At 38.5% G+C, this 9401-nt stretch overlaps 1 protein-coding gene across 4 annotated transcripts in view; it reads right to left on the bottom strand.

Annotated features, from left to right (window-relative positions):
* The window catches only part of tbpl1 (TBP-like 1), an 8765-nt gene extending 3397 nt beyond the window's left edge, over nt 1–5368 (bottom strand). For 2 of the 4 annotated variants that reach the window (XM_016503830.1, XM_016503831.1), the window contains exons 1-6: nt 5085–5366; nt 4123–4328; nt 3405–3487; nt 3208–3271; nt 3034–3137; nt 2375–2469 (exon numbers count right to left, since the gene is read on the bottom strand). In XM_016503830.1, the coding sequence (XP_016359316.1) occupies nt 2375–2469; nt 3034–3137; nt 3208–3271; nt 3405–3487; nt 4123–4257 (481 nt within the window). In that variant the 5' untranslated portion in view covers nt 4258–4328; nt 5085–5366. Of the gene's footprint in view, nt 1–474; nt 549–2374; nt 2470–3033; nt 3138–3207; nt 3272–3404; nt 3488–4122; nt 4329–5084 lie in introns of those variants that run through there. The other 2 variants (XM_016503832.1, XM_016503829.1) reach the window with 2 other exon arrangements.
* Nucleotides 5369–9401: the final 4033 nt, after the last annotated feature.

Below are 9401 nucleotides of genomic sequence, written 5' to 3'. Positions count from 1 at the left end.
CTATACAGATATATATATATATATATAGATATATATATATATAATTCCTGCATATATAAGAACACTAAGACAATTATTAGTATCATAAAATGAATAAAGAAATTTAAATCTTAAACAAATAAAAACAGACCAGAGCCTCATTGTAGCTTACTGCATTATATTTGCTCATTTCTAGACCTTCATGATCTACACAGCTTGAGTCCTGTGGGCTGCCTATAAAGTGGCCCTATTATGCCATTTCGAATATTGCCTTTCATGCTGTGTGTAATGTAGCTGTCTGTGAATGTAAATGATCTGCAAAGTTGTGAAGCTGACAGTGCATATAAAGTAATAATAAAGTTATTGTCTCCCCAAAAAAAAGATTAAAAAAAAGAATCGACTCTGAACAGCCTAAATGAGTAATCATTCATTCGAATCCCACTTCCGTGACGGCTACACATCACGGGGTAACACATTTGCATAATGCCCACCTGTTCTATGTTGACCGGCTGCGAACAACCACCCTCAAACACAGTAGCTTGTGTGGTTAACATCATATCTAGAAGATGCTGTGAAAGTAAATTTATTTTATTTTCACTTCCGAATGAAGAGGCTGCAAAGAATCAGTGGTTGACATTCATTTTTTTCCACTGTGCCACAGCAGCACAATCCCAGTCTTTTTTGTGTTCCCATCATTTTACTGATGACTGCTTCTATAATCTCAGGGAGTTCAACGCAGGATTCACAAACCGCTTGATATTGAAGGATGGCTCAGTACCCAGTTTATTTGGACCAGATTGCTCCTGTGAAACTCGACTTGTAAGTATGATTAATAATTGATGTTTATATTTTCTAGGGATCATTCAAAATACACATATTTCTCTATAAAACATCTAATGCTCAACTAAAGCAGAAACGCATATCTGTCGTACTTTGTGGCAACAGGTTTTCACCTTCGCTTGGCATTCTAATACAGTTCCCACACGTGCACCTAAATAAACCATAACAATGACGCTGCGATCACGTCTTATAACTATCACAAACTAAGTTAACACTAACCACTGAGAAACATCCTGCTCCAGTCGTGCTTGCGAATCAGTGTCTGGTTGATCAACTACTTCAGACGTTTCATCATCGGACTCGGCCTTGAATTTATAAGGTAAAATCGATACAATCTTTTCTCTCTATACATTCTCTCCGGAGCTGTCATTCAGTTATGGCAATGAGCGTTTCGTTTCCAACACACGCTGTATGCGGTAGACCAATAACAAAGGACTGGGTCATCTGACCAATCACAGCAGAGTAGGCTCACACAAAGGAGGGCTTTAGAGAGATTGATTCTTCGAACTGCTTCGTACGAATCATTAAGAAATGCAGTGAAATTAAAATGTACATGAAGAGTTAATTTGCAAAAACCGATAACTCCATTTTAGTTCGTCGAAATTATCCATCCTCGATCGCTTTTAGTCAGCTTTGACGAAACTCCTCTCAACTAGCACGTCTTTTCAAAGTGAAAGTAGCCTTGTCACCTAACCTGAATACAGCGCGCTGATTGAGATGGTCCTCACTGCAGAACACAAGATCCAGGGGCCGTGGTTGGATCCAGATCCAACTCCTCCCACCTTACATATACCTAAACCTACCGTCTCCACCCCCGATCACTAAACCCACCCATCTCCACCCCTAAACCTACCAATATCCACCCCCTAGATGTGGATCCAACCACGCCCCCTGGATCTTGTGTTCTGCAGTGAGGGGCTACTGCGCTGATTCGCTAAAATGGACTTATCGGCTTCTGTTCAAAAACAACAAGGGCGCTTGTAGGCTTCTGCAGTAAAACGTGAACTCGTGATGCCTTGAAAGTGGACAAAACCGGCTTTTTTGACAAAACGTGTTTAGGGTTCAGATCGCGCTATATGTGGAGAATAATGCACGGCATTTTTTTTTTTTAGTAGCGTTTATCGGTTTTTGCAAATTAACTCTTCATATTATGAGAAAACCAAAGTGTTTTTTGACCTTGCGTGCATGTAAACCTGTTGTAGGAGCCTCCCAAAACAATATTAGGAATCTTAAAAATGGCACAATAGGGGCACTTTAATATAATGTGGCTAAGTAATCTAGTAATACTTCTTTAAAGTATGTGACTAATGCAGTAATCTGCAAGAGCTCTATTGAGGCAAGCACTGAAGCCTTGGTAATTTAAAATAATTTAAAATCAGTAACTTGACACTGAAGTCATGTCTATTGGTAATTTTCATAAGAATTCATTAAATATGATGAACTGGCTTTGTTTTAAAAGGGTCTTCAACGGTTCAGATGTTTGCAGTACATTCCAGCTAAACACTGATTATGGTAGTGAAAATGATACTGAGCGAATGTTTTGTGATTATTTTACCTGTAACAGTGATATTGCCTGTGGAAAACACCTGCACTGTACTCCTGAGGTTTTTAATCCTGTATGACACAGCAGGATGGATCTCGGGTTCATAGCTAAAAACACACACAAACACAAATATAGTGATGAGACCTGCAATCCAGCTGTAGGAGAACATGTTCCTTGGCATATTTTGAGATTGCCAATACACCATTTTACCACTAGAGAGCACTGTTCCTCTTTTTTAGACTCTTAATGTTCCTTTGGAGCCGGTGTTAACATCTGTCTCTGACAATCCTATCACAAGTGGTCAGGCGAGACAAATTGCTGTTCACAGCTGGTATTAACATGCATCTCAAATGTGCCTCCTGTGACCACTTGTGACTGGATTTCATTGAAGGGAAGGTCTCAGATTTCATCGCTACATCCAGCTACACTTGTGGTTTAAACCGGTATTTAGCACTGACCAGTTGTCAGGTTGTCCCAAAATGGATGTTAATACCAAATGTAAATGAGCACGAGCACAAATTATACGTTTACAAAGCCAGTCAGTTGTCTCTTACCTGTTTTCATTAATACTGGCCATCCACAAAACAAATGCACTTACTATTAAAATGCATAAGTATAATGAAATTTCTGTGTAGTTTGAGAACACCGTGAGAGGAAATATAATGTCTTACCTGGCAATAGGGCGGTTATTCTTAGTGAACTCAATGAGACGAATTTGAAAAGGCAAGGAGCACACTGCCAACACATTGACAACCTTAAAGTCCGTGAACCTCACCTGCAGATGAGACAATCCCATTTATACATCATTCAGAAGTTCTACAAAGCTCAATTAGCAATTTAGACACCTTGAATCCAATCTTCTGCAGGCAGCGGGCCAATCGTCGAGCACCTAGTTTGGCTTCCTCCTCACTAAACAAAAATAAACATGCATGAAATTTAGTTAACCAAAAAGATTTTAGAACACTGACAATTTCAGCAGCAGCACAAATAACTCTTGGCTTATTTAGTATTCTGAGAATTGAAAAGCAGATTTTAGTAAGACCTTGTTGCTCCAGTGCAAATAATTTTCCCTGATGACCATATAGAGGCAGTGATACGTGGTTTCCGCAGCTTCATCAGGACTTTCTGGAGAAACATCCACAGAACATAAGCAACAACAGGCATTAATGATTGGCCATATACTGATTAATAGTGTTGATACTGATGATTTCAGGCAAAAGGTGAAAACATGATAGCATTTTCCATATATTGAGCACATGTTGGTGTACCATTACAGCTTTACAGGAACAAAATGCATGCTTTGAAGTAAAAAAACACTAGACGTGTTAAACGATTATGTAACAGAACTGACATAGCAGGAAAAGCTGCTGGTCTTCAAAAAATAACATCAGCCATATTCATCAAGCTTAACCATTCAACCTATTGCATAACCATTCAGTTACCTATTGTAGTAAACATGATCAAACGAACATTTGTTTTAAATTTGATAACTTTATGCATTTTACATTTTGTAAAAAATTGAAAAGACAAAAATCACACAAATTTAAAAACTTTCTTTGCAAATGAAGAAAGAAAGACATGAACATCTTGGATGACATGGGGGTGAGTAAATTATCAGGAAATTTTTATTCTGGAAGTGAACTAATTCTTTAAGTCCATGGTAATACCATTTCTAATCTTTCCATACTAACATGTAAATCCAGAATATAGGTGCTTAAGTATAACAACTCATCTCCAAAGCTCTAACTGTCTAGACTTACTCCCATTTCAGGCTTGTAGATGACATTAGACCCCTCTAGGCCAATGGTACGCAGGTTTAGATGGCACCTGGTTCTGAAGACAGATACGACATTGGAAACAATGATATCAAGCGCCACATCATTACTGGGTTCCATGGAGCCGCTGTAGATGTTTTGTTGAGCTTGACAACCCCTTTACAGATGCATGTCACGTTACAAAACAAAACCTGCAAAACACATAAACATAAGAATTTTTCTCCAGGTACTGGGTGGTTTTACATTACATTTTGATGTTAGCTAAAGCTAAGTTACACGTCTTAAATGACTGGTAACCAAATGTTTCTAGGTTTAATACCCACAATAGGTGGTGATTCATTAACTATTTCCATTGTGCCCCAAACAAAGGCACTTAACCCCAGCTTTTCCATGGGGAATGATCCCTGTAATAAATGCACTCTAAGTCACTTTGGATAAACGCATCTGTTAAAATGACTACTTATATGTACTAAAGTGAAAAAGCATGCTAGTTTACCTCTGAGATGCCTACTTGAAAAATATCAAAGCAGCCATTATTTTACAGCTGCTCTATTTTAGCATACAAGTTGTGTGTCCAAAGCACTGGCACACAGTTTGAACAGATCAAATGACAAAACAATACGCTTGCAGAGCATTATGCTACCTTAGTATATTTTTGCAGCAACTCCTAACAAATTCATTTACATTTCATGGTAAAATATTTTATTTGAGCACAAATTATTCATTCAACAAACACGTTTATCGAAAGCAACACAGGCAATTCATCAGCAGGAGACAACATTAAACGTGCATGCTAGCTATTTCAGCTCAAATACTAAATAACAGCGCTGCGCTGTTAGAAGTAACAGTTAAATGTCCATATGCATGCAAAAGCAGCCATAAATTAGTTTAAACAACAGAGAGAGAAGTGAATAGCAAACACACTGAGCTAATAAACTTTAACTTACTTGACTGATATGGGGCGTCAAACGGTGCGTCCGAGAGAATCTTCTTATAAAATGTTGTGAGACGATATTAAAACGAGTGTTTAAATGTTTTAAAATCTATATGAATAAAAATAACGGTCGGAAGGGCACCAAAAGTAAACAAAAGCATCAACACACAAACAACAGACAACCGGCGATTGTTGTCAAGGATGCCTCCCTCAGTTCCTGCGCGAGATGAGAAACTGCCCGTTCAAACCATAGGGTTCAAAGACACTACAGCGCCTCCACACGGATAGGAGAAGAACAGCAACCCAAGTTCTTCTTCTTCTTCTTCTTCGTCTTCTTCTTCTTCTTCTTCTTCTTCTTCTTCTTCTTCTTCTTCGGAATTTTTGGCGTATTCCGCACCGTAGGCACATACCGCCACCAACTGTTTAAAGCGACCCAAGTTTAGCTTATGTTTTCCTTCATAAACGACAGACTAGCCTACTAGTGCCATCTTTTGGTACGAGAAATTTTAGTATGTTCCAATAACAACAGTGTAATTTTAATATTTTAAAACTTGATCATGATATTGAATTTAATAAATTAAATCAGAGTGTTAAAATACCCCTCTCTTAATCTTGAAACATGGACCAAATATGTCCCAAAACTTTACCTCCCATTAGTTTTTAAAATAGCAGCATTTCCACCAGAACTCAATATTTCATGTGAATTCAAATGTATTAAATTAGAAGATTAAAATAAACAGACAACAAATATGAATCTTTAAAAACGTTGTCCAAAATAAAAATAACAAAACAAATAGGTAATTTCTATAACAGGTTTTAAATAAATATTTTATGTTTTATCAACACATTTTGTGCATCTCTTTTTTTTTCTTTAATTCAGGCAGTATCAAACTCAGCCTTCATCCAAAAGGTCCTCTTTCCATTTCACCTGCTATGAGTCCAAGAACATTACAAAGACACAGGTGAGTTTTATAGTTTTTTTTTACTCACTCATTTTAACTCACTGTGCTTATTTTCTGTCATAATCTTGATACATTAATTCCATCTCACTGGGATTTTTATTATAATTAATCTAGAAAAACAAAGTCTGCTGCCTTTAATATATGGATATGGATAACATACTATGAAATATGGTTTTGTTGTAAACACCGTAACATTTGCAGACTGTGTTGAGAGTTCACTAGATGAAGCTGACTATCAGTTTGAAGTGTAGTATGATTTCATGTGTCCACTGAAGTAAATGCTAGATTTGTCAATGCTTTTATTAAATGTTTGACACTTTTTTGTGCCTAAAGTTGTTGAACAATATCGAGTGATTGACAAGGAGAAATGCATTTTGTAAGAAAATGAAAGAAGCAGGAGTTTGCACTCCAGCAAATGTGAATACCTCTGAACATGTTGAACCAGTTAATCCAAAATAAGTACTTAATACTTAAACAATTGCTCTTCTTATACTTTCTACATCTTTCCATGTGTCTGATGGTATCGTCCAGCACTGCATTGTGTCCGACACCCTTTTTTCCGAGATATTATTCACAGCTTTCCATGTCTGTGTTTATTTTGTCCTGTCTCAGGTCCAGGTTTAAGCGGGTCAGCAGCTTTTGTCCAAAGTGGACGTATCTGGACAGAAAGCATTGTTAGCGGTTTTGTGGTTTCTGGAAAGGTGACAGCAGAATTGAAGTAGTCATTCTGGCATGAGTAGGAGAAAAGGATATAACTGAGGGTTTTCAGCTGTCTGAAGGGACCTTTAGCACTTTTAGTGAATTAACTCATGACACCTGGATTACACACTGAACCAGCCTCAGATAAATAGTCCTAATTTATATGATATGATACTATCAGTAATGTCCCTGGAAGACAGTCGAGTCAAGTCACCTTTATTTTTTATAGTGTTTTATACAATACAAATTGTTTCAAAGCACAGTAAAAACAGGAAAAAAAAAATTTTAATGACCACAGAGAGTCAGGACCTCGGTTTAACATCTCATCTGAAGGACGGTGCTTGTTGACAGTATAGTGTCCCCATCACTATACTGGGGCATTAGAACCCACACAGACCACAGGGTGAGCACCCCCTGCTGGCCTCACTAACACCTCTTCCAGCAGCAACCTAGTTTTCCCAGGAGGTCTCCCATCCAGGTACTAACCAGGCTCAGCCCTGCTTAGCTTCAGTGGGCAACCAGTCTTGGGCTACAGGGTGATATGGCTGCTACTTGCTCATCAATAGATCCTCTGCAGTGAATGGGTGCCATCAGAATGAGAGTCCAAACAGGTGATAAAAACATATAATCCACAGAACTCCAGTCCATCATTTAACATTTTGTGAAGTGAAAAGCTGTGTAATCCACCATTAAGACATTTTTAACTTCAAACCACTGTTTCCGGCTAAAAATATGTGTCAGCTATCCATAATATTGTTTTCTCCAAAGTTGTCTTGTCTGAATCAGGAGAGAAATAGGCCTATGCAGAGATTAAGCATGGTTTACAATTGAAAACAGCTCTAAACAAATGTGTTCGTGGATTTTGATGTGAGAGGACAACAGAGGATGAACTTTTTCACTGGAGAAAGCATTATTATGGACTATGGGCTCATATTTTGGCCAGAAGCAACAGTTTGAAGTTAAAACATCTTAATGATGGATTTGTTTCTCACAAACACGCAGGTTTTTGCTTCACAAGATGTTAATTGATTGACTGGAGTCAGTCTGACGGCACCCATTCACTGCAGAAGATCCATTGCTGAGCAAGTGATGAAATGCTTAATTTCTCCAAATCTGTTCTGATTAAGAAACAAATTCATCTACATCTTGGATGGACTGAGGGTGAGTATATTTTCAGGATAATTTCATTTTGAGGCAAACTATTCCTTATTAGTGCAATTTTACTTTCATCTGTCTCTAATTTTTCATTCCAAAGTATTTACCAAGCAATTCTGATTTTACTAATTTGGGCTCGACTGAACTCTGTTGCACTCTTAAGACCCTTGACTCTCTGTCCAAACTGGATGTTTCCCAAGCAAAACAGCACAATAGCTTCAGAGTGATTCAGTGCTGTTGTTTGGTTCCTCCTTGGTTACCAGATAGGCTTTGTGAAATCTCAAGGGCCTCTCTGGCAGAAATATACTGAAGTAAATAAAATAAATTGTGTGTGGAAAGCCCTGTAAAGATGTCCAGAGCTGTTTACTATAAAGCTTGAGATTTAAAGCAGGTTAGAGCAGTGTCAGACCACAAGCGACGTCTGCCGTGCCCCCCGCCGCACTGCAACTTCAGAGACTTAAGTGTGTTTATAGACTATAAAATAGACCTTAGCATCATTGAAATTCTCTTCCTGAGAGAAATAATACATTGTTCATTAAGATAGAAGATACATAAACGGAGAGAACAGGCAGAGTAAACACATTCTCCATCACTCCCTTGCTCCTCCATGAGCCCTGCCTGGCCCCGACCACCAAGATCCTCTTGGATCTTCTGTTCTACTATCAGCTCATCTTTTGGACGGGGAAAAAATAACCATTGCTTTTACTCCAGTCGATTCCAGAACCATCATTCTTGTTTACCGTTCTGGAGGTCAGAAAAAGGAAGTGCTGTTATCTACTCTGCCAAACAGCATAAACATGGCCCGATGGCTTAATACCAGCATGACGCACCATTTGCATATTGTGCTAGTACAGAGGATGCTCAAGGTCACGCAGAACTCGGGTCGGAGGTTAAGAAAGGGTCGGTTTCGTTGGAGAGTGTTTGGGGTTAGATGAGGGGCATTGGACGGCCTAAGCTTGCAGGAGGATGTGAGTTCTGGAACCCTTTAGAACCCTTGTAAAAATGAAATCAAATGCATCTGGACGCCTCTTTGTCTAGTTTGAAGACAGAGATGCTGAAACGCCATGTCATATTAAACATTGTTTGTGCTGCTGGATGTGTTGCTGAGGTAATGAGGGTGATTTGTAAACAAGGAGGGGTGGAGCATGACCTTCCCTCCATGTTTACATTGGGCAGAAATCACAGGAACCAAACACTGGGATTGCTGCACTACAATGCATTCTGGGTAATGATACGCGTTGGCGAGCAGCCATCTCAGATATTCTCTTCTTTACAGATGAAAATGCTTTTGGCCTTGTTTTTACAGCTTTATCTAGAGGGCTTTCAGGTAAATAAATGAAGTAATGTGCATAAAACCTGCACTTCCAGTAATCAGGTCTTACTCAGGCCACCAGAACAGGAATGGGCGTAGTGCAGTTTCACATATTTAGATCAAGGTAAGGTGAAGTTAATGTGATACTAATCAGATACTTAATGTGCAGTGACTGTGCTTTCATTTTATTACATTTTTTTTC

Source organism: Sinocyclocheilus anshuiensis, unplaced genomic scaffold (assembly GCF_001515605.1).
Source record: "Sinocyclocheilus anshuiensis isolate Anshui unplaced genomic scaffold, SAMN03320099.WGS_v1.1 scaffold1658, whole genome shotgun sequence".
Lineage (NCBI taxonomy): Eukaryota > Metazoa > Chordata > Actinopteri > Cypriniformes > Cyprinidae > Sinocyclocheilus > Sinocyclocheilus anshuiensis.
This window is presented reverse-complemented; position numbering and strand designations above follow the sequence as displayed.